The 26264-nt window shown below is 40.6% G+C and overlaps 1 protein-coding gene across 1 annotated transcript in view; it reads right to left on the bottom strand.

The window, feature by feature from the left end:
* LOC148649901 (mannosyl-oligosaccharide 1,2-alpha-mannosidase IA) overlaps positions 1-26264 on the bottom strand; it is a 212250-nt gene that overhangs the window by 94923 nt on the left and 91063 nt on the right. The window contains exon 2 of the mRNA XM_088603116.1: positions 23212-23308. Coding sequence (XP_088459242.1) covers positions 23212-23308 — 97 coding nt within the window. The remainder of the gene's footprint in view (positions 1-23211; positions 23309-26264) is intronic.

Below are 26264 nucleotides of genomic sequence, written 5' to 3'. Positions count from 1 at the left end.
TCTCTCGCCGGCCAGCTGATATCTTCGTAAATGCGATTCCTTGCACAATGGGGGGTGTTTCTGTTTTATCTCCACATCCGCTCAAATTTAGAAAAAACATTACAAAAATAGCAAAACAAATTTAAAGGAGTGACAGGTGTGCTCCTTTTCTTACACTTTCTCCAGTGATAGTTTGAGAGAAATACACATCAAGAAATGGGAAGTTATCAGAACTCCGTTTTGTGCTCTGTTTCATTTATGTATATGCCATGACCTCTTGTTTTAATAAAAGATATTTGTCTTATCCGCAGGACATTTTTTCAGCTTGCAACAATTCTCTGACCACAAAGAATCACAGTGTTAACAGTCAGCAGGACAATCGTAAAACCTAATCTTTGAATTCTGAAATTGCAGGAATTGATTAATATGGAAATGTTCATGCTGAGTGTTGTTGGCTGGACTTTTGGTGCACTTTGCTTGGCACCAAAGTGTGGCTTCTCAGAGCTGGTTACTGGAAGAAAAAAAGGAGTTTCCAAACAACACAGGGAATTTCTCTCCTTCTTGTATGACTTCTTAGTGCACAGACAGTTTTAAAGTGGTCTAGAAAATTCAGGGTGGAAAGGGCAAAACCCTCAGAAACTACCTGAGGGGAAAAAAAATGATTCCACCCATCTTTTGATACACCCTGGACAGGTTGCCAGTCAAAAGCAGGGTAAACATTTTCTCAGAGGCAAATTACCATAACAGTACTGTATGTCTTTGGACTGTTAAGAGGAATCTAGAGCACTCTGTGAAAACCCTCATGGATGTGGGGAGAACAGACAGCGTCCAGACAGATAGCACCCCAAGAATTGAACCCAGGACCCCAGCACTCCAAGGCAGCATTGCTTACCACTACATTATTAAATTTCAAAATTTCACTTCTGTGCAAGAAACACCCACCTACAGTACAGCGTTGGTCTTCAGTTCCTGTGAATAATTATCAAGCATTTACAAAACTCATCCTCATTTAATTGTTACCATCAAAAGCAAGACGTTTTCAGGAAAACAGCAAAGCGGATCATTTGCACATTTTAAAAAATGTGTCCAAGTTTAAAAATGTGTGGTCCAAGTCACTTATTACAGTCGTCTTTGATCCAAACCATCTTGCTTTATCTGAAAAATGAATCCTGATGCCAGCTGTTAAAAATTCCACTCTAAGTGAGCAAATGCTTCCAATATCAGAGATTAGTCTGAGTATGCAAACTCTCAGTAAGGAAGAGCTTGCAAACAAGTTTCATTGCTGTATTGTACTGTTCACGTGGCTTGATTATGGTAAGAATTTCCACTTTGAAGTTCATGCTCCTCCTTTGCGTATCAAGTTTATACTATAGTTACCACTTTGCGTATCAAGTTTATACTAATGAGTTTTCTAATTGAGGATCCAGAGGACACAAGCTGAAGCTTTGTGGAAGAGTATTTAACACAAAGAACAGGAGGCTGATTTTTTACACAAAGGGCTGTGGGAGTGTGGATCAAGCCACAAAGTCATGTGGTTAAAACCGCTACCTTATCTTCTTTCAAGGAATAACTTTTTATCACAACTAACATTGCACCAGAAATGTTTACAATTCAAATCTGTACAAATCTGCAGCCAGACTGGCTAGAGATACAGTACTAGAACATAGTCAAAATAATTTAATTTAATCAGAGAACAAGAAGGGGGGACATGTTTAAAATGTGAATTTAAATTAAAATTGGTTTTTATGTAATCTCTTGGTGTACCTTCGATATGAAAAAATTGCAATGAGCAGTTATTACAAAAAACGCGAAACAATAAACATGAAACAGTAGTCCATTTTTTTTGATTGACTTCTGTCTTCAAGAGAAGTTAATTTGTGCATATAAGATCTCAGATCCTCACTGCTCCTTAAAAAAACACACAGCAGTGTGCCTGAGTCAGAATATGTGATTTATTTCCTGATCTAGAAATCGATCACACTGCTAAGGAATGCGATAATGCAACACAGTCCTATTTATTTCCATACAGAGACAATGCTGTGCACAGAGTTTCTGCAGGTTTTTGGAGCTATGTAAATAATGGTCTTTAAATCTACCTTTGTTACTAAAAGCTGTAATACATTACAGGGGAAATAATGGCTCCCTCGGGCTTTCAGAATCACAGCAAAGGCACAGAGCTCATTTTTTAATGTTAAAACTGCCTTGTTGTATACTGCCTTGTTGGAGACTATAGATCCCTATAGTCCCACCTGTACTAATACTGCACAGCCACCTGGGCAACAAATAACTTTTCTAACAGTGAAAGAAGAAAACTGTGGGTGAAGGATCATGAATAACCAATGCCCACAAATCTGAGGCCAAGTATAGGAAACAAAATGGACAAAGTGTGCAACGGTGGTTAATAATATTAATAATAATAAAAATAAAAATAAATTCCTTACACTTACTGTATATAACGCCTTTCTGGATACACCACTCAAAGTGCTCTGCAGGTCATGGGGATTCCCCTCCACCACCACCAATGTGCAGCCACACCTGGATGATAGCCGTAGTGCCATAGTGCGCCAGTATGCTCCCCACACACCAGCTATCAGTGGGGAGGAGAGCAGAGTGATGAGGCCAATTCATAGATAGATTACTAGGAGGCCATGATCGGTAAAGACCAAAGGGAAATTTGGCCAGGACACTGGGGTAACAGCCCCAACACTTTCCAAAAAACACCCTGGGATTTTTAATGACCACAGAGAATCAGGACCTCGGTTTTACATCTCACCCGAAGGACAGCGCCTTTTTACAGTATAGTGTCCTCGTCACTACATTGGGGCATTAGGACCTACACAGACCCCACACAGACTGGAGTGCCCCCTATTGGCCGCACTAACATATCTTCCAGCAGCAACCTTTTTTCCCAGGAGGTCTCCCATCCAGGTACTGACGAAGCTCACACCTGCTGAGCTCCAGTGGGCTGCAAGTTGTGAGCTGCAGGGTGATATGGCTGCTAGCTGCTTAGCATTGGCGACTTACAGCACTGGGGCTCTGGACTTGGGGTGCTTTCTGCATGTTGTGTGTGTTTGTTCTCTCCATGTTCACGTGGGGTCCCTCTGGATGCTCTGGTTTCCATACTGGTAGGTTAACTGGCTTCTGGTATAACTGGCCCCGGTGTGAGTGTGCGTGTTTGTGTCTACGTGTTCCCCGATATGACCTTGAGCCCGCTGCTTGCCAGGATAGGCTCCGGCACCCCTGTGACCCTGAAATGTATGAAACAGTTAGAAAATGGATGGGTGGTGTGCACCTCATCACCAAACAATGAACTCTGAATCATCTTGACGCTTTGGGGGCAGTTCAGTATAGCCCTGTATAATTTTAACAATGTTAACTTCACTCGATTTCCATTCCATTCCACTACACCTCCAAGCATTCGGTTTGCTACTGCATCACTTCCCTGCACTGTATAGATACTGTCTAGATGAGGACAGTGATGAGTCACCAGAATCACTTCGATCTTTCTCCTACATTACTTCTGCTGTTCGTTTCCAATCCACACTTCTGCTGCCTGCAACTAATATGATGGGAGTTGCAATCTGACATCCGTCACAGAACAAAACACACAAAAACAATCTGAGCCAGAGACAAAAAAAAAAAGAAAATAAACAATTTGGTAACGGAAAACAAAGCAGACAGAACACAAATAAGACAACTCAGTTTCCCAAGCTAGGTACACAGGTTCTCAATACATACACTATATATTCATAGGTGACATCTTCAAAATGATTAGTCAGACCAAACTACAGGATTTAATCTCCACACTTGCTCTCCTCATTTCTTGGTGATTTCAGTATCGCTCAGCACAAAAGGCGCCCATTTTTTACAAGTCAGTACAATTATAATCAAATACAATGACTTACGCATCACCTCCATATGTTTGTGTTGTAATCATGCTGCTGCTGCTCTTTTCAGAAACAGAGGGAGTTTGCATTGCTCAGGTGCACAAAGGTCAGGCATAAGCACCTGAAAGCACAAGAAGATCATGACCCAATATGCAGAAACTCTCAAAAATAAGGAATTTGGATGGTTCAGTATTCTGTTTGTAAAACACAGGTGACCTACAGTACCATTGCTATTGGTGTTGTAATAACTTTGCAGATCAGCCTCTGCCCCCATCCCACTAGGGTCATCATGACAAATCAGATGGGAGGTTTTCCAGAACACAACATAACTGAGTGAGGTACCAGCACATCAAGTCAATTGGCCTGCTAGTCAATTCATGGAGTCAGCACCTACTGTACACCGGTACAGTTCTGCTCAGCCTGATTGAGGTAAACCCACCGAGAGACAAAACAGACTTGGAAAAAAAGGACCATTTTTGTTGGAGTCTATCAGTAGTTTGGTCGTGTTTCAGGTTTGAACAGTCCCATATTCCACTTTTCAATACATGGCTCACAGGGCCTAAGCTCATTAAAACTCATAATGCCCAGAAAAAGTAAAGTGACAATGTCTTTATTGCTGTTCACTCTTCACACAAAAACTTACTTTTCCAAAAACCCAATCACCAACTTCCACCTTGAAGTCCTTTATATACCTAACAGATGTACAGTAATTACCCCTGTGAGAAAGGGCAACTCAACTCTACCTTTTATCCTGAAATTAACTAATAATTACCAAATTCACTCTACTGTATATGGGCCAAATATTGAAGCTATAAACTAGAGCTCTCCTGACCCATTCTTCCACTAACGGCAAATTTGTATTTTCTTTGGGAAGTTCTGTTTTCAACAGAGAAGTTGGGTAGTGGATATCAGCAGGAACCATCTTGTAGTATTTGTCAAAGGAAACCCTCCTCTGTCTGCTAGGATGAGGGAACCGTGACCTTAACTCTAAAAGTGCTAGGGTTGCATGGAGCCGTCTCTGTGCCTGGTTGAAAATACAAAAAGAATTTTAAAAAAAGTGTGAAAGCTACAAATAATTATAGAATAATAAGGTTTTGCTGGCATGAAACCAGAAATGAATGACAGTGGAGAAGGCAAACTAAAAAAAAAATCACATCTAATTGTCAATTTACAACAAGGTTTCTTGCATATATGAATACTGTTTTACGTATTAATAAGAAATTGAATTTTTTTGCCCTAAGGTGGAAAACATGGCTGCTACCATAGAAATTAATAACGCACCTCTTCAGAATCTACTGCATGTTCCCTGATGACTTCAATTCCAGCCATTATTCCTGAGGCCAATTAAAAAGGGAAAGTTGGAACCTGCTGAAAGCAGGTGCTAGGTTTCTGTTCCTCTGATCAATTAATCTTAAATCACAGGAAGGGCAGAATGTAGCGCAGGAAGCAAAAGGAGCTTAATTAGTGGAAAAGGACAACAGTTTTTCTCATTCATTTTCACACACACATACTGTACACAACACAAAAAAATAATTGCAAGTAATTGAGTACTTCTTACACATGGGATAATACAAACTGCCTGAGCCTGTGTCTAGTTAGAAGGTTCCTGTCATTACAACACTCCCTTTAGTAAAAAAAAAACAACCACGTCTTTTCTAGAGATTTAGTGCTGTATTTTCTTCCTTTTTGCACAGTTCAAAAGATTTCTTCAAACATGCTCAGCAGTGCAGGAATACTGTTTAATAATCAAGGAGTATGCCCAAATATTGTTCACGTTTTTTGTGAGAACGCAAGTTCACATTATCTCGGTTGCTAACTGATTTTAAAAGAACCTATGGACACTTTGGTCTCCTACTGAAGAAATGTGATTTGTGACAATCATGTCAGCTGTACATAAAAGCAGACTTAAGTATATGAGCGTAATAAGCACAACTCCTAAGGAGCTGCTAACACTTAAGAAAAATGATGATTGAACTGAAAGTGTCTGGGCAAAATATCTGAGTGGCATGAACACAAAGATCATGAGAAAGTTTACAACTGAGAGAAAGCCATTTGGATTTTTAAGGATCTCATCCAGCTGTTTACTGTACTTGACGAGCATGAGCTTCAACAACTTGGTTGGTTCACACTGTCACATCGTCACTTCCAAAGAGCTCTGCTCTGCTCAGGGACATCATGATTTTTTTCACAGTTGAAATTGGAAAAAACAAAACTCAGTCCCCATATTGTGCTCCCTGTATGATGGCACTACAGAAATGGAAGTTTATAACAATGCCAAAGACCTCACCTGGGTGAAGAAGCAGGGAATGACATTCAGTCCTCTTTTTAATTTTATTTTCATCTGAGAATCCTAAAATACAACAGTCCTTGGAAAAGCTTTTGGAATGTGACGTCTACAAAACAATTAACCGTGAAAAATGTCTTGTTTTGCCTTCCCTCAATTCCTGATCCTCTTTGTCTTCAAACCTGCTAAGCACCTGCTGAGCCCAGGCCTAAATAGCCCAGTCTGACACCTGACTCGCTAATGGACTGTCAGCAACTCCTTCTCCTATCAAACAAACCAGTGGGCAGTGGGCGCAATGAATATTTTCCGCTTCGGATTGCCAGCTCCAGCACTAATGGAACTGTGGGTCTCCCTTGGCCACAGGCAAGGCTCAGGCAGCAGGCTTGTCACAAAGAGGAAATTGATTCTGGTCACCTCCCCTTCCTTATCCAGAGCTACACCTCACTGCTGGGAATCTTATATCCACGGGCATGGGGTGAAAAACACGGGAGTCCAACTAACTACAGCCCCCAGAAGTTCTGCGCACTTCCATTTATCTCTCACAGGTTACTGACTGGTGAGCAGAGCTGTAAAATAAATAGATGTGTGATAACTATTAAAAGATTAAGCACCCTGCAAACTCATTTTCTGCTGCACTTGAACCACATAAGGATCCCCAGAAAGAAGAAAGAAAAAAATCCCTGTCAGCATTCTGAGGCAGGGGACAAAGGCAGATGGACTGCAATGGGGCTCGATCGATAGATATAAATTGTACACAGAGAGAGATGAGATGAGATAGACTGACATGGAGAATAACACACAGAATGGAGAAGGAGAAATAGAGATAGAGAGATACGGGAAAAACACAATTCCACAGTAGAAAGACCGAAAAGAAAAGACATCAAATCACGAAAATGCTCTTGGAAGTGGAAAAAAGGGTGGAAAAGTAAAAAAATCCCAATACTGAGGCCTATACTGTACGTTCAACACAAAAAAGTGAGTTTTAAACAAAAGTTCAAGTGCAAGTGAAATCCAAGTCTTGCTCATTTCAACTACCTACAATGCCGAGAAACTGTTTGTGAACCCAGTAGGTTGGTCTGTATTCTTATATTGCTTAACACCTTATACTGTACATAATTAGATCTTTCTGAAATTTCTCAGAAAGGATTAACACAACCTGACACAACATTTATCAACCAAAAAACGACTCAACCAAAAAAAAAGTGGTCTATCTAATTAACAAAATGATCCAACAGCAAATATCCTACTGTTAATACAGTACATTTGTGTGCCCTTAGGTTACTTGTAACTTGTGGCACCTCCTTGAGCAGCAATGACTTCAACTACTCCTTTCCTGTAACTGTTTATCGGTCTCTACTATCGGCTTTATGAAATCTGGATTATTCTTCCTCACAGACCTGCTTGAGGTTGGTGACACTTGAGGGTTTCGTTGCATGAACAGCTCGCTTCAGGTCCTGTCATAACATTTTGGTGGAAAGTCAGAACTTGGTCCATCTCAAGTGCAAAATTTCTTCACCAATTCTGTTGTACATCAGTTTGTATGTTTAGAATCACTGTCCTGCTGCATGACTGACTTTCATTTGGGTTACATTGGCCTGATATTCTCCACCAGAATCTGCTGATACAATGCTGAGTTCAAAGCTCCATCAATGATGTGGAGGTTCTGAGGCAGCAAAGCAGACCTAAAGCATCACATTTCTACCACCATGCTAGGTAATCTAATGTTTTTGCCAAGCAGAATGTTTCTAATCTTGGCCCAAAAGTTTTTTACTCATCTGTCCAGAGAACAGATAAGAACACCCTCCAGTAGTCTTGTGGACCAATTGCCCAGGTACTCTGTGGTGAACTTAAGAAGGACAGCAATGTTCCTCCAGAGAACAGTGGTTTCTTCTTGGCTATCTTCCATGACAAGCTTTCCCATTCAATCAGATGGTATGTGTGAGCTCTTAATGCAAAGATATTTAAAACACCAGCCTTTCAATGTACAGTAGGAGCTGAATGAAACTCTGAATCAAATCAAGACTTGAATGACAGAATAAAAATAATTTGAAGTGGATTCTTGTAAGAGGAGCAGCAGCTACTTACAAAAGAGACCAAAGGGTGACTAGAGAAAAGCTCAAGAAACAACAGTCTCTGACCTTACATCAAAAATTCAATTAACATATCAGTCAGGAAGAAAACAAGCCCTAATATATAAATATTCAATTATGAAATCAGATATTAAATTAATATTATAGACAGACTGGTATGGTAAGCGTACAATTACGAACTGTAAACTTAAGATGTGGGTTAGATGTACAGTATGGACAAACATGCATATAGATAAAATGAACTCCCTTTTAAATCAGGGCAGGAATGAAGAGCAACAACTTCAATGAATTGTGGGCAGGAATATTAATTAGCTCATCAGCCAATCACAACTCAGCAACGGATTGAATGGTCAGTCACTGTTTTGAACATATGAGGGTTAGTAGCCAAGCACAGATGTCCCACAATTTTTTATAGCTCATCTGCATTACATATTTCACTTTGACCACTTAGATCTGACCCCTCTAAATCCGAGAATGAGCATGCAAGGGTATTTGACTTTACATGCACAGAAATGCAAAACGAGAAGTCATAAGACACTTCTCTTCTCCAGTAGCATTGTGATTGGATAAAGAACCAATTAAAACTTATACCCACAAAAGACAGACATGAACAAGAAAAATGTTACTAGGGGATATTCACTTCACAAGTCCCGTATTGATGCAGCATGAAAACTACTGACTGACTCACAGGATGCTGATGCCATTAAAAGGGTTCAGGTTACTCCCTGACTGCAGCGCACAAGGGACATCCAGCACAGCAAAGAAAGAAAAAAGAGGCTTTGCTGTTTAAATTAATTTCCAGCAGCATGTATCACTGCTGCAAACTGTTAAGTACACAACACCGAGGCCTGACGAAGCAGGGCCCAGCCTTCTCCTCGTTTTAGTGATTACAATAAAATATGACCCAATCCCCTCTAATCTTTCTTCTTTCCATACATTTGAAACCAGTTTTCATTATCTTAGCTTTAATCCCCTGCAAGTCTCAATGATGTGTTTCATTGGTAGTTTTTTTTTTCTAAATCCATGGGAGGATTTGACGAGGGTAGAAGCTGCTTTAGGACAAATATCATCCTTCTGCATTACAAGGGGTTTATATTCAGCTCAACAGGAGCATTCTAATAAATTAACGGGCAAATCCAGCAGCGCCAGCGTCAAGCAGTTTATCCTAAATCTGCCGAGCTGGGTGATCGCTGACAGACCACAACCACACGCACTGCTTTAGCCCGAAACAGCTGGGAGCTCAAAGGCTTGTCCCAGCACCAGCTGCAGACTGGATTCGGGTTTGAGCCCACTTGTTTGCCCGGCGTATTTCAAGATCTTCAAGCAGGGAGCTGCGTCAGCATGCGTAGGCTGCAAAGGAACGAGAAAAGGTTTATGCCATGCAGAAAAGAAAAGAAAAAAGGAGAAGAGAAAGACTTCTTCGGGTGTCAGCCGAAACGTTGCGTTTCTTTTCTTCTCTTTTCAGCACGGAATAACCTCTTCCTTTGTATTTAAAGATCTTCTGTAGCAGCAGCAACCCTCCCCAAGTGCTCTTCACAATGATGCTGCTCTTTGATTGCCTGTTAGAGAAGAAGACTTCTGCTGCTCAGATATACAGTATAGACCAGCTACTTTCAAAAGGCCTGAGGACTCCTCTGTGTACAGTATTGAACACCGGGTTTCTGCAGGAATGCAGGCTAGCCAAACTTGCCATCTCTTTCTGCCTTGAGATAAAGTGTACACCCAGAGGGAAATTAAAAACCAGCAGGTATGTGACTGATTCAAAAGGAAGATCAACCTGGAGTGTGCACACACATGGGGTTTTCTGGATTTCACTTATCATGCAGGGTCTGATGCAGACGCTCAGAACGCCTGTTTGCACAAGCAAATGCATTTTTCTCAGCAGGCTTAGAAGTGCTTATTTCAATGATTTCAATGAGGTCAGGCTCAGCACTGTGCTTTAGCTAACTTGATAAAATTTCACTCTGTATTTGATCACCTCCTGCTCTCCTTATCTCAGTGGTGCCTCTTTTGTTATATAAATCAATAGCTGCCTGATCCTTCCAAATACCTTTGGCAATTATCAACATTACAGTATACAGTAACTCTCACAGATTGCATGTCTCCTGTGTTATTTATAGTCTTTTCTGACGCACTTGTTATTGTTAGACATGGTATCTATTGTGACTGTCCAGGCAGAATGATTTAAGCCATTAACTATCATTATAGTTTGTGAGCACCTTCCTTAATGCATTGGTTTAATCTACAGTATATTCTTATCTCTGTGTAGTGCAACCCCTGAATTCTACTACAGTATGTACTGTATGTAAAACTCCGGATTCGACGTCATCTTCCTAAGTAGCATCCTCTGAGAATAAGGGTTTAGACATATTTATGACTCAGTGTCATAAATTCTTGTTTCCACCTACTTTATGACTTGTTTTTCCATTATTTAAATATTTGTGGATAATAAATAGTTCAATCCGTCATTAAGTGGATGATTAGTTACTGCAACACTGAACTGATTGAGAGTGCGAGCGATTAGTTCAATATAATCACATAAAAATGTAAAGATTACAATGTCCACTGCTTTATTAACATCAAAGCTTACAGTATGTAAAATAAGCTTGAAAAGTTAGCTTGAAGAGTATTTGTGTTTGTCAGCAAAACGGAATGAGTACAGACCACTATTAGGTGTGTTTCAGTAACTCTGTATCAGTACAAAAAATTAAGAAACTGCTACAGAGTAGCATCACAAGTACAACAAAGAGACAATCATGAGGTGTAAATGTTTTTGCAGCGCAAGGTAGAAGCAGAAATCTATATTCCTGATAGTGACATTGGTAAAAAGGAGAGAGAATTAATGTGATGAGGACAGATTGCATGTTAAGTATATTAGTACTTAAGACTTAATAAAAGCCTTAGAGACTTAAAACTTTCGTGTCCTCCCACTTATTTACTTGTGTATTTAATGTCTTCATTTTTCATTATGTCACTAAGATCTAAAAGAGATTACACATGATCCAAATAAGGAAAGCTGTTTTGTCCATTTAAGCTAAAACATTTGTTTTAACAAAGCCAAGATACTCATCTGAATTTATTCATTGACTAATTAGTTATTTGTTGAGCTGCTGTAAGTTTCTTCTTTTAGTTGCCAGTCATTATGAATTATGGTACAGGTATAATAAGATCTATCACAACATACAACCCCCTGTCAAGATCATTTTCACAGTTAGTATTTACATCTCCTTTACTTAGGCAAAAAATACCAATTTAAAACTTAAAAAGGAACTACAAATTTAAACAGTCCCTTTAACAGAGCAGACTTAGTCCTGGAGGATGGAAAGAAACAGTGTACTTTCTTCCATCCATTAAAAATTGTGTTTCATTCAATTCAGGGTCACGGGGGGAGCTGGAGCCTATCCCAGCAAGCAACAGGCGCGAGGCAGGTTATGCCCTGGACAGGACGCCAGTCCATCACAGGACACATACTGTACAGACACAACTACGAATATACTCACACTGGGACCAATTTTCACTGAAACCAAATAACCTACCAGGAAATCTGTATTTCTCTGTCACCTTGGATAACAAAAAAACAAAAGGAGAAATGTATTATATAATAAAGCGAATATTTTTTAAGAGAGTACAAGTAGTGGAGATGTTTAAAACTGAAACCTTAAGCAGCAAGACAGCCTGTGCAGCTTCTGGGATCAGAGCACCTTGGAGATGAAGGATATTTTTTCAAGATCAGCTAAGAAGGCCTTCAAGCTGACAGCCTCCCTCATTGATCTTCAACATCAAGCTTGTTGGGATTCCTGAAGTAAGGGGGTGGGGGGGTTAGTGGAGTTGGGGGCTGCCAGGATTCGAAGAGATTCAGTACCAAAGCGGAGAATTGCTGTGGCTGTGTTTAAGCGCGATGACAGGGTATCTTGACATTTGCACTGAGTGCATCGGGGGCGTGCAAGACCTGTCACTCTTCTGTGCTCACATGTGTTTGTTCACCCTGCGGGAGCACGCAGGAACGGAGCATGAGAAAACACATCCAGGGCCACGGACCGGCCCTGCGTTTCCTCTCACACAGTCAGGGTGGGCGTCAGGAAACACAATCACCACTAAAAACCTCATGTTTACTGCCTGGTTGCAAGACCCAGCCCCTTGTGCTTCCATTCAGAAACATGGCTCAGAGCTGAAAAGTAAAGGAGGGCTTTCGGATCCTGAGCTGCGTTATGTGGCTAGTGGATATTAGGTTTCAAGGCTGTAAATCCGACTGGATTATTTTGGCAGGTTGAGGTCATTTAAAGAAAGGATGTGTGTTTTAGATTATCATTGATAAACAGACGCATTAATATTCTGAAATACCAGCGCATAGCCTGTGTTACAGTGTTCTAATCTTTATTACATCACTGCCTTTATAACACACCCTGCACTAATCAACAATTTCAATGTTAAATACTTACAGGCAAATGGGGAAAGAATATTATGTACATACTACAGTCTATTAAAATGAGCAGCCTTTATAACAAACACATCAAACACACCTGTAGGCAGTAGCTAGGTGTAACCAGACAAAACATAATGAAGTTTGCAAACTAGAGGCCATCATCATAATCGGATCATCTAACTCAGTTGTTTATACAGTATGTAGCTTGATCCAAGGATCCCATCCAGTTGTTTCTAGACAGAAGCCAAAAAAAGTCCCTTTTTAAAAGAACTTCCCCATAGTTTCCTATTGAATCCTTTTGTTCCTGTTTCACTGATTTTTAATGCTTGTATTGGGTTCCCTCATGGTCTTCTTTGTTCATCTCATCTAGATCAGGTGAAGGGTGTACTTTGTATTATATATTATTACATTTCGTATTTTACTGTATATTATGGCAGCTAAAGAGTAAAAGTGAAAATCGTCATTTTTCTAGGTGTGTACATGTGGATGGGAGAATCTTATCTAATGCAGAATTATGCAGTAATGTCTAATTATTATATATAATAAAGTAATATTATGTATTTTGATATCATTGTTTTATGATCTCCGTCTTTACAATATATGCTGATTGACCCGGGAACTAAATGACCAAGCTCTGTCACTCCATTGCAAGTGAAACTACAGACATGGATGGGCTGAAACAGCAAAAAAGTTTCCAAACCCTTTAAATCCAATCTTGTCTCTTCCGAAAGAGAATGTGCTCCTTGTGAATAATAAATAAACTCTACCTTATCATTTCTCGTATTGATCGGTTATATTGAATTCCCAGCCCTGGTTGCATAACCGCCAGACACATTTAGCGCCATATGCTGTGTACTGCATTGTTGGAAGCTCTCCTTGTCTGGGTAAAATGTTCCTACTTAAAAGTCTCCCACACACATAGGGTCACGCTGTCATACGCATTAGCGCAATTTGCATTTGGCGACAACTTTTGGCAAGGAGTGGGCCAGTTCCACTATAATTGACTCTCCTGGGGAGCAGCTGGATAGGAAAAAAAATGCTATAGAGGACAGCATTGTGATAAGACAGAGGGCGCAGAAACTTTCAAACTGGAAAATAAAGTGGTGTCGCTTTTCGGAAGGGAATGAGGAGGATGTGAACGACAGAGGAGGTCTGTGCTGTCATGGACCAATACACTGTGAACAATCCCGTTAATGTCGATAGATCTTTTATAAAAGAGCCAACAATATCCTCTCTACTTGGGGCAGTGGGTGTCTGAGCAGCAATTTACTGCCTTCCAAATCCATTTACTAATATACATAGGCAGCACAGAGCAAAAGGTTTCTTGGTTACACGTCTTTTAAAACGCCCAGGAAAAAGAGAATTATAACACCACGACTAGCTCTGTTATAAAGAACAGAGTTGCTGTTGTTTCTCTATGGGATCTCCCAGTCCAGGCACAGCCTTTGTTTTTCAGCACAGGTGATGACTGTAAAACATAGAGGAATCCTCTAAAATTAGTTTAACATTGCTTAAACAAGCATACTGTCGTTGACATTTACATTTTAATGTGCTGAATGTACTGTACCCAAATAAAATGCCAGCCTCTTAATCTAAAAGGTTTCTCTGAGTTTTCTCTTTTAAGTTCATTAACTACTCACCACACATGGATGCCTAACAATTTATAATTCGTTTTCCACCCGCTGAAAGTGAATAACACTGTTGTGATGGATTAAGACTGCAAAAAATTAAATACATTCCAAAAAACAATGCGCATTTTAGATTTAATTATCATGCCCCTTTTGTATCAGCTTAATAAAAAGTATCTGACTGGCAAGCCTGAGTCATGCCTTAGATTCAGTTGTATACATGTTAGGATGTTGTATTAATCATCACCTAACTATAAACCGAAGTCTTATGCAATGTTAATAGAACATTCACAAGAACAATTATTCTGCAAAACCTCAATTCATAACAAATTTGCTGATTAATAGAATTCCTTGAATCTAGAGTGTTACCCACAGTTCTCCAGACTAACTGAAGTGTATACTGTATATGGCCACAGAGGGTTTGAAATTGAATCCATGTAATACTTCATTGAACACAATCACATAAAACAGATGCACTCCCCCCTCCTCGCACCCAGGCCAAAAACACAACAAACAGGTGTCAGATTCAGCTCAAAGATCACATGGAGTCAAACATAACTGAAAACCACTGCAGTGAACCCAGCTCTTCTTTACTTCAGACCAATGTTAGTCTCTTTTTATTAATAATTAATTGAATCGGAGCCCATTCCTTCTTTGAGGCTTTCAGAAAGCCTTGGCCCAGCTGTATGTGATAGGACAATGATGGGATATCAGCTGAAGGTGCCTTTATGTCTCTTTATTTATTCTGAGAGCAAAAAATGAGCTTTGTTTGAGCTTTAAGTAGTAAGTCGCTTCCATTTCAACAGTCTATTAAGTCTGAATTGAAAGCAATTGCTTTACAACTTATATAAAGTTAACACATCTATATTTCATTTCTCCTTGAAATAACAAACGCCGTTTTCAAGATGTTGTGGAGTCGCTCCAGAGCTCTTTGAAATAGACGGCTGTTTTATCCCCATTTTTTTGGTTGAAGGTTGTTTGAAAGTTGGATGTTGTTTTAGGGTTTATTTTTTTATACTTAAGGACAGAGAGGAGGGGAGGCCAGAGCTTGAAAGGATGCACAGCAGGACAGTAAGCCTGGGACGCGAAAAACAAACTTTCTTTGCCACGTCCCTTTGTTCGCAGCGCTCACACTGGAACGCTTCCAGCAACAAGGGCGTTTTCATTCAAATGTCCCAGTAAACTGGTTGTAAAAGGAACTTTGGCTTGGTTTTCTCCCAGTGCTCTGATTCACTCAGTCAGAAGAAACAGCCGGTGTCAACATGTGTCATTTCAGAACCGAAAATAAATGTTCGGAATCGGATCAAAAACAGTGCAGGGAGATTCAACAGCACGAATTTCCTGCTTTCAAAGGTATCCGATTACATGTGGAAGGGTTTGCAGCACCATGCATAGCCTTCTGAGTATGTTCCTACTAGTGATACGCGGGTTAACTCACACCTGCGGGTCGGCTGGGCTCATGTAAAAAAAAAATGTTTAGATCTCGTCGGGCACTCCATGCTTGACAATATACATATTTACACTGTTGCCTTAAATAGATCACGCTTCTTTCTCTCTAGGGTGAGCCACAGGGGTGTGTCACGGGGGTGTTACGTGTAGGCGTGTCACGGGGTGTGGCATGGGGGCATGTCCCAGGGGGTGTGGCATGGGGGCATGTCCCAGGGGGTGTGGCATGGGGGGCATGTCCCAGGGGGTGTGGCATGGGGGCATGTCATGGGGGTGTGGTTTATTGGAGGGCTCGACGCATTTTCAGAAAACTTTTGCGCAAGGTTGAGAGGAATGTTTATCTGCTACTGCTGCGTTTAGATTGTAATTCTGATTAAAATTAAAAAATAACTAGTAGTTTACTTTATCCTAATCAAAAGGAGGGGATGGAAATGCATCTAATGAAAAAAGGATCTAGGGGCACAAGAACCAATTAACAGGAGTAAATATAGGAGGCACCTCTTTACATACACCGATGCCTGGCTATGCTGCTGAAGCTGCCTCCCAGGGAACTTTAAAATCAGAGCTGGCTGAGATGCTTGGATCAATAAACTACTAAAACCCAAATGAGCAAAATGGGCCACCCAGCCGTTCCCATTTGGAAAGTTTATTACATTCGTGCAGCCCCGAAAATGAAGGCCAGGTAAATGTACCGCTGTCAAGTCATTAGTCAAAGAAAGGGCAAAATTGACACTTCAGATTTAATATCCAATAAATTGTGAAGTAAATTCAAAGTGGGGGCCCCAGTCCTAGTTTCATACATAAAACAACAAAATAGCTGTGATCTTTATTGATCACCCAAGAAAAGCTGTAGGGTGCTGTAATGACATGGGGCTTTATCCCAAATCATTGTCTCCCTCAGACCATTCTGCATCTTCTGATCGTTACTCTTAAAAGCTTCTCTTCTTTAGGCAGACGGTGAAGACGGATCTAGTGAAAACGTTGTGTTGCCTACCATTCAATCAATTCAAATTCAATTGGAATTCCAAAAGGATCCAACATTCAGGGATGAATCTTTCCCACACAAAATTGATCAGCTTAAGATGTCATTTAAATCCTGCACAGCTGACATCTGGGCTTTCCAGCACACTTCACTGCTCTTGCCAAACTGTTCCTGAACTTGGCAAAGAAAGCGAAGGTGAAAAGGGACACTTCAGCAAAGTTTTGTTTTTAAAAAGGTCTGAACAGGCCAAACTCGTGCAGAATGGTTTTTAACAAACCCTACACTTGCCTTAATCTACAGCAGTGAAGAACTAAAGTTTGAACACAAAGCTTGTGCTATCGCCCAGCCTTTAATTAAAGGAGGGACAGCAAAACTTAGAACAGATCGTGAGATGGAGACCAGGGTGGTTTGATTCATCAGAACAATCTCCATCCCTCATCTATGTTTAATCTCCAAAGGAATCCTAACAGAGGAACACATGTCAAATGAACCCAGAAGTAAAAAGGATGATGGGTTTAGTCTCTACTTTAGAGTTTCTTATCCGTCAACCTGTCAGCACAGCACAAGAAAATATCCCAACTTTTTATCCAGTTCCTCAAGGGACATTTAGACATTTTTTGCAGCTTTGTGCCTCTAAGGTTTTGCACTCTTGCAAATATCTGCCAGATACCCTCCTACTCCATGGATGAATTATGAGTTGAAAAAGCACAACGCATACAGCCTTCTGACTCAGTGTTATTGCTCTCTGCTTTGTTTCCCCCCCATGCAGTGTGGTTGTGTGCCTGAATTGCAATGGTACCTATAGGTTTTGAAGATGGGGGGTGGGGGGGCTTCATACTAAAAGCTTTCGAACAATGGGAATGAAACATCATTATCCACGCGATGGGTTCACTCGGATATCAGAGACTGGTATCTTGATCTTGAAACCTCTTGATCACCCCCCCTGACTCCAAGTGCCTGGCTCATGCACCTGTGGGTGTTCTCCAGCAAACTCAGCTCAGGCAACAACAATCAAATAAACATCACAGAAATAGTGATATTTGTAAGCAAGTTTGATTCTTCTAGAAATGAAATGACAAAAATGCGTGGGGTGTGGTGTACAGCGGGATGCAGTTTATATTGGGGCGCGGTTTACAGTGTGTGCAGTTGGAAACTGTGTGGGGCTTACAACAGGGTGTGGTTTGCAGAACCATGTGGTTTCAGCAGAGCATGGTTTACAAGCCCTATTCAATCATTACCTGGACCCAGTGAAGGGTTTAGCTGGTACAGTGGAGGGAACAAAACGCTTCATTACCATTAATTAAAGGTTTGGAGAAATGAAAACCAGAAAGCCTTTTAGCGATCACAGAGTAGACCTGAGTATCATGGGGGATGTGTTAAACAAAAGAAACAAAGAAAACAAAGAAAAGGAAAATATTAGAAAGCTAAAGGCGTCGATTGTGAAATGCACTGCTCACACTGCAAGCAGAGGCACCTACAGAGCAATTCGTCTGGCTACTGCATTTTCTCACATGTGAACGAATGCTTCCTGGGAGCCTCACAGCAGCGAATACTGATCTGTAACGAAGTGCTTTGCCTCCAAAGCCCAGAATAAGCAAATGGCCTTCTCAGACAGGGTTAAGGATAGTTAATCTTCAGAGTTTTTTTAATGACAAGCCTTTCATTGCAATGTCATATTCATTTTGAAAAAGTGGCACTACTGAAAAACGGTTTATTACCCTGCGCAGACAAATAGTCCACATTCTGTTATACTCGTAACCACTGAGGCAGTAATGCTGTAGTGCAAACGGTGTATTTTCATCCACCTCAACACTGCTTTTCAGTGTAAATGTAAGCACTCATCTTTCAAAATGGCAGGCCGTGATAGGAAACGCTGTTCTCATTCTGCAGCACTTTCATTCTAATATTCGAGATCCAAATTCAATTTGTTTACTAACGCAATTGCTTCCCGGTTCCTTGAGGAAAATGACCAGCTATCCTTAAGCCACTACCTTTGACCCCGTCTTTAACAATAGGAGAGAAAAACTGCCTCACAGCTCCAGTACAAAATTACTCTGAGTTGCTTTGCTGCGTGTTCCTAATCACACCCAAGCCAGCGTTCCTCACCTTTTGAACCGCAGGCAGGAATAAAAATCTTAGAAGCCCATCGACGTGAGCCGCTAAAGGCAGTCGAGAGAGTGCACAGAATACTAAAAGGAAAGAGCGATTTAGGAACAAACCTGTTTCATCTGCAGTCAGTGGTGTCTGAAATTCTTGAGATCCAAGCAGTTATAATTAAATGCCTGCAAGTGTTTATACCAGTTTGGTCATGTTTCCTCACTTGAGTCCTCTGGGTCTTCTAGTCCTACTCCCATATGATTTCTTGGTCACTGTATTGAACCACAAATGTCCATTTTCTAAATCAATCAATCAATTGATCGATCAAATATTTCCTGAAAGGATTAATTCAGTGACCTTAGTGAATCAATGGAAGCAAGTGGAAATAAAGAGGTTATGGATTCCAGACAGAAAACAAGAGACATTTCTTTACACAGAGAGTTGTGGGTGACAAGAACAAACTGCCCAGTCATGCTGTTGAAACAGATGAAAAAGATGTGCATTCATGATCCAAAAAGCTGTTTCTTACATTTTACACAGTCAGGTTTGACAACATGGTTAAGGTGTTTCAGTCTCTAATAGTGTTCCATTAGAGTGACTGAAGATTTAAAGACACTTAAAGAAATGTGGATTGCAGACCCTAAGGGCTGGAGCTGGGAAATCTAACTTCAACAAAATCAGAGATACATTTTTAAGCAAAGTGTTTAACCAAAACTACACACTTTACACAACATTTCAGTTCCTTTTATTGCCACAATGTTATCCATAAATAAAAAATAGGCAGTATCCTACTTTAGGAATCATTTAATCTGCACATTAGGAGTTCTGGAAGTGTTGATGGAAATGTCAGACAATTTGTGCAGCACTAAGCATAAATCATTTTGGAAAATTAGATCTGATCAGAACTCGATTGGCTTACTGTGATTTAATATCTGCAGTTTGCTACTGGCAGGCAAGGTAACAAGCTGCCCTATTCATAGTCCAAAACTCGTTTTCCACACATTTTCATGGCCTGAGTTTTTGAGCAAAACTGTTAAGAGAAAACTGCAGAAGTCTGTTGATTAACAGCATACCAACATTCAGACTTTTAGACCAGACACTATTTTTCGTTGTTACATTTATCAAGTTAGCTTCTAAAATGCGTTGAAAAAAAAGAATGATTTTTAATAAGACAAGCACCAAAGACAAGAGAATAAGGAGCCATAATTTACTTGCAGGACAAATCTGTAATCTGCCTGGGAAAAAAGAGAAGATTTGTTTTGTGCACTAAGATTTATTAAGGAATTTCCTCATTTCAGCATTAATGCAGGCTGTTGAGAATGGACAACAATTTGGTCGTGCAAGAACACAGTTCCCTGTTACAATATTACTGGTGAGAAATGAATATACAAAGAACAGATGTTCACTCAGATCACATGGGAGCAGTAATTCAGTGTCTTGCGATTGATAAATTTACTGGTGACTTGCAGCATATTGATATTCAATAGATATACTGTACAAGTGGCATAAATATAGACCCTCTGCTGTGCATCCTATACTGTAGGTTAACCAGGGATTAAAGTTAGAAACAAAGTAACCAATTTCATTCCTGATTTGTTCCAGGGAGAACATGGCATGGCAGTATCTCATACTGCGGTAGAAAGGAAGATCTCTTCTGCACTGTCAGTGCCCAAGACGTAATAAAAAATATGTAAAAGTGTAAAAATCCATTTGCTTATCGGATTAGTAATATCAGTTGCGCAAGCAGTTCCTTTTCAGAGTAGTTCTTCAAATTTGCACGAAAAAGTCATTTCAAACTGCAATAAATAAATTATTCCACCTCCTCTTTGAGTGTGACAATCTTTCCAGTGTGATCTTTTTTTTTGCCCATTAATTTTAATTTAATGATAAAGTGGCAATTAAATGATAAGAGCTAATTATTTAACCAGAAGTTCGTAAGCACTGATTCAGAAAAGAAATGGCTTTACTTTTACAGTTTATTTTCTGCTTAGTTGTTGTCTGGGGTCTTCCTTGCATGAAAAGACTTCTGCTTGCAGAACACACACCTGGATCAAATCCTACGTCTTGCAAATTACACTACAGGGGGGTTTAGTAAAGAGACAGTGGAAACATAAGCTACATTGAGCAAACATGTCTACAGCCAACAAAACATTAGTACAACTCATCAAACATGTAAAATCTGTCATCAGTGACCATAATCACTAGTGCCTGGCAAGTCACATGCCTGTTCAGCGAAGCTGTGAAGAGACCTGTGAATGAAATTCATGGAGAGCAGGAGGGGAATGGGGGATCGATTTTGAAAAGGAAATGGAAATTGAATTGGAGTAGGGAAACAGGAAGTGGCCCACAAGCCCTGTTGTCGAGCAAACAAGATGTCACAACATTCCCTGGCGACGAGGGGTTCCCAGAAGGTCTCCCACTTGCAGACCCCATTTTGTTTTCTACACAGCCAAACAGCTTTCCTTTTCTTTTCAACTCAGCACCTCCAAAGCATTTGTTATCTTTAGACTTCAAAGAGGCCTTGACGCCACGTCATCTGTGACTAACATCGCCACCACTAAAGTCGCATCTACGAAGAGGAGAAAAGCCAAATCCAGTAATTTAATATCACAGGTGGCTGTCATTCACAAATCGCTCTCGGTGTGGCTGGCCTGACACCAGGTATTCTCCCCATGGGCTTCCTGCTTCCTGTGGGTAATTACTCTGCAGGACACAAAACTGGATAAGAGACTAGAGGGGTGAACATCCTGGCCTGTAACCTTTAGTTCATAGGCAAAAGAGTTCAAATGATGCCTAAAGAAACAACCATTCTTTAATGTACTATTGCACCACAAAGAGCTGTCAGCTACACAGAAGTGGTCAATGGGCTGCGGACATCTCGTCTTGTTTACTGCACTGCCACATCTTGTCTGAAGAGGCTGCTTGCTCATTCAGATTTCGGCTCTACACCCCTCTGACTGAACTTTCTGCTTAGCTGCATGCGTCCTGTACCGTACATACCGCAGCAGTGGCTGGTATGTTAGGTCTTGCAGTTACAGTGGGTCACTCTGCTGAAATTCTCCACTGTGCAACTTTTTTTTACTGTTAGCTCTAACATTTCACGGGCCCTTGTCAATGCAATTACACACATAATCGCAAGTCAGCTTGTAAAGAGGGTGCCTATTAATAAATAATTATGATTTAGCAGGCAGCAGGGTTGAAAAACCTTGATTTGTATTCCGGTTTGACAGAAAAAAAAAGAAAGACAAATTCAATCTGGTTTAGCAAATAACTGAAAATCCTGCAACAGCTCCCCATATTTAATAAACCCCACAGGTCCGGTAAAAAATTGCATTCATCGTAAAAGTCATATCTCATTTTATTACTGTTGCAAGATCACTCCATAAACCAGTGTGAAGCCTGTGCACGAAAGCAGCCCTCCAGCTTGGAAAAGTACCGGTTTCCTCCAGATCCCAATGGTGAGGACAGCTCATATCAGGCACCATTCTGCAGTCTACACAAAGTCTTTATCAGGGCTGCCAAAAGGCTGCTCTTCGGCTCTGCACCATTTTTACCAACACTTGAAAACAACCTTCATTGTTACATGAAGGTTACACGGACTTACTAATTACATCTGAAATGATTAAGGTACTGGCAGTGATATACTACAATGTTCTGGACCTAAAGAGCACAGAGGTTCAGCAGCCTGGATCTAGATTGTCAGGATTAAGTAACGACAAGACGTTGACGTGATTGAAGGTATTAACACCTTCCAACACTGCCCCATTTTATTGAATCACAAATGATGTATACTTGTTTTTTCCAAGTGAATAGCTTTAATCAAAACAAGAATGCGCAAACTGAACAGTTTTTTTTTTGCTGACAGCTACCTTCTTCCACCCGTGAAAGTGTTCAGATTGCGCATTCAAGTTTTTGATTTAAAAATGTTCATTTTCACAGAAACATGGAGACAGCATTTGGAGATCAACAATATGGGACGTCACAGGCTAGAAGGGGGTGAATGCTTTTGCAAGACCCTGCATTTGTGCAATTCAAGCTACAGCACATTCTACACAAACAATGGAACACAACGGAGAATAATTAATTACAGGCAAGATCCTGCTTGAGTGGCTCCTAGACCTGGAGATGATCCTGTGTCTGAACTGTCAAGTGATGGGTATCAGATCTCTGCAGGCTGACCCCAAAGCAAAACTGGAACTGTGTCTACTGAGGCAACAATGGTGGTATCCTTATTCAAAGACATGACAGCAAACTCTTCCATAGGTGACCTGAGCCCATATGAGCTCAAAGGACCAAAACCCTGAGTGAATATCCCTGTTGCCTTCCAACCCAGGTGGGACACTGTCCTAATTCAATCCCATCAGTCTGAAATAAGGGCTCAGTGCCCAGACTCACCAAACATGTTCCCTACGTGTCCATTTCTGGTTAGGGGCCTCAGTTCGTTTTTCCCCCACGCGTGCCTCTTGTAGTTATCCCAGGCAAACTTCATCATCTGAAAAAAAAAAAATACAAAAGAAATGTTAAAATAAAAATGTTAAAAGAGGGGCGGCATTAGCAGTGCACTGTTTCACATTGCTGCCTCATAGAACTGTGGCCCTGGGTTCCACTCCTTGAGTTCTATCTGCATGGAGCTTGCATGTTCTCTGTCCTGAGTGAGTGCTTGTTTGTGGCTGTGTGTGCCCTCAGATCAACTGGCATCCCATCTAGGGTGTACCCTGCATTGTGCCTGTTGCTTGCCAGGATAGACTTTGGCTCCCCCGCGACACTCTATGAATGGATGAATTTTAAAAGGAACAAAACACTGTTCCTGCAAGGCACTTTCTGTGTTCCATTCCGAGTGGAGCACAAGAAACTACCTGTGCTTTCATCACTGCTCTGCTGCTATTGAGGTGAGTGTTAAATGCAGGTAACAGAAGCATTAACTACAGGCATAAGATCTGAAGCACTGAGACTGAACCTAAATATGGGAAACACAGGTGTTCATGTTGACACATTCATATCACCTGTTATCATGTGGGGAAGCAAAGAAAAGGCAGATAATGTGAGGACATACACATAAAGTGTATCATATGACTCCAGGGAAGATACAGTATATTAGAAGTGCTCGTTAGACCCATTTAGAATATTGAACATAATTTTCATCAACATATTTAAAAGATATGATCAGTTCTAGGGTTAAAGGAGTATCTTAATCTGATGAGAAATAACTGAATAATTTTAGTTATGAACAGAGAAGACTTGGTTAAAGTATTCAACATCTTCAAAGACATTGACAAAGACAACCCTTTGGACTAGGATTGATTTTTTCAGCAGAGAAACACCTGACAGTGGACACAAATGGAAACTGTTAGGAGTGCCTTTGAACTGAGAACAAGAGGTACTTCTTTACACAAAGGCTGGTGGGAGTGTGGAACAAGTACCATGTTATGTTACTGAAGCCAGTGCCCTGGTATCTTTCAAGAAATGACTGGATAAGATCCTGGAATCTATTAACTACTATCTATCAAATGGGCCGAATGACCTACTTTCGTTTGCAATTATTCTAATTTTCTTATTGGTTTTTGTTTTACGTCATAAATAAGGAAAAGAAGAAAAACATTCCAAGAACGTTTTTTACTCAGACTGTTCCTGAGCACTTTTTGAAAAAAAATTGCCATCAGAGTGTCAGCAACTATGTGACAATGCCACAGACCAGAGTTATTGTTAGAGACAGCCCAGTGTCTTCCCAGGAAAAAAAGGGAATCTTTTAAAAGTCCTGTCCAAAAATCAATATTCTGAAACAGTATTTATCCTCTGGTAATGGACATGGTCGACATATTGACCTGTAGCTGTCACTGGAACATTTTGCAATGATCACAATTATTTGTAATGATTACTGTATATACCTCCATCTGCTCTAGTGCTCAAACTGGGGTTTCCTTACTGAACGTGGATTCTTGAAAAGAGGGTTCCCAGACCAGAAAGGCATTCAAACCTCAGTTATCATCCACTTCCACATTTAACACAGACCTATATAAATGAAAAGGTCACGACAGCATAGCAGGTGCTTTGAAGCAGTTCATCATGGAAAGCAGGGCTCCTAAAAAGCACCTGACAAAGACAAACTCATTCTGTACTTTACAGCACTCTCACAGCGGCATGCCAGGCTCCGTACAAGACCGATAACAAAGGAAAAATAACTCTTTCCCACAGACGGACAACAAATAATTTTGGTTTTGGCAACATGTGAAATGTTTGTTCATTCACATCCATCTTTCTATGGAGACCAATTTTATTTCCAATATATTTGCATCTAACAATATTTAGTCCATTTGGCATTTAAGAACTCTCTGGCGAAAGAGTTACATTCATCAAGAAATTCAGATTTTTCCGAGCTGGGCACAGCCAGCCTTGCAGAAAAATACATTTTCTTTTGTGCTCTTCATTGGCCCGCTACTTCACATTCAAGCTCTGTTCCAATTTTCAAGCAAAATTAGCTTACAGGTTTCACTGTCCATGTAATATAATTGCTTTAAATGCGTTTATAATAAGCAGAACTCCTGTAATTTCTTACAGATAAAAGCCTGTTCCGTTCTGAACAGTTCAATTTCGCTGCACTGCAGCGGGGAGGTAAAATATGAGACACTGAAGCACAGAGATGGCAAGGGCTTTAATCATTCTGTGAACAGGCCTCCACCGAAGCAATTCATTTTCGCCTTCGGCAACACAAAGAAATAATTAGCAATATACAAAAAAGACAGTTAAAAGAAAACACATAAATTAAAAGCGAACCTTTTAATTTAGATTTTGACCCTACACCTGGTGGTTTTGAACCAAAATGAAGCAACATATCATACAAAACGTTGTAGTTAAAGCTCTTGTGGCTACCCAATGGCAAAAATCAAAATGCTGTTATAAATGTTGTTTTTCTTACAAGCACACCTCCTGAACAACTCAGATCCAAAGGTCAGATCTTAGATCTTATAGCCACAGAGCCACACCTGTAGAATACACACCAGCCTGCTGCAAGATCACCTGTGTCAGGCCTGGTGAACACCAACAGTCCCAGCTACTGCACAGTGCTGTGCTTGTTTTTGTGTTGACATGGTCAAGGGGACATTTTGTGACATTAGGACTCTCTGCATGATGATGCACTACGTACTGTACGTGTTAACTTACATCTAATGCAATTACCCATCCATCCACTTGCTATCCTCTTTATCCAATTCCGGGTGGTGGGGGAGCCGAAGCCTGTCCCGGCAAGCAACAGGTGCAAGGCAGGATACACCCTGGATGGGATGCCAGTCCATCGCAGTGCACACACAGACACAAACATGCACATTCCCAAGGGACAATTTTCCCAGAAGCCAATGTATCTACCAGCGTGCAACCACTACACCACCCGTACCACCCTCATGCAGTTCTTACCAGAATTCACTTGTTCTGTTCTACTGGTTCAACATTGTGGA

Source organism: Lepisosteus platostomus, chromosome 13 (genome assembly GCF_059453375.1).
Source record: "Lepisosteus platostomus isolate fLepPlt1 chromosome 13, fLepPlt1.hap1, whole genome shotgun sequence".
NCBI lineage: Eukaryota > Metazoa > Chordata > Actinopteri > Semionotiformes > Lepisosteidae > Lepisosteus > Lepisosteus platostomus.
The sequence above is the reverse complement of the archived record's forward strand: the minus strand, read 5'-3'. Positions and strand labels throughout refer to the sequence as shown.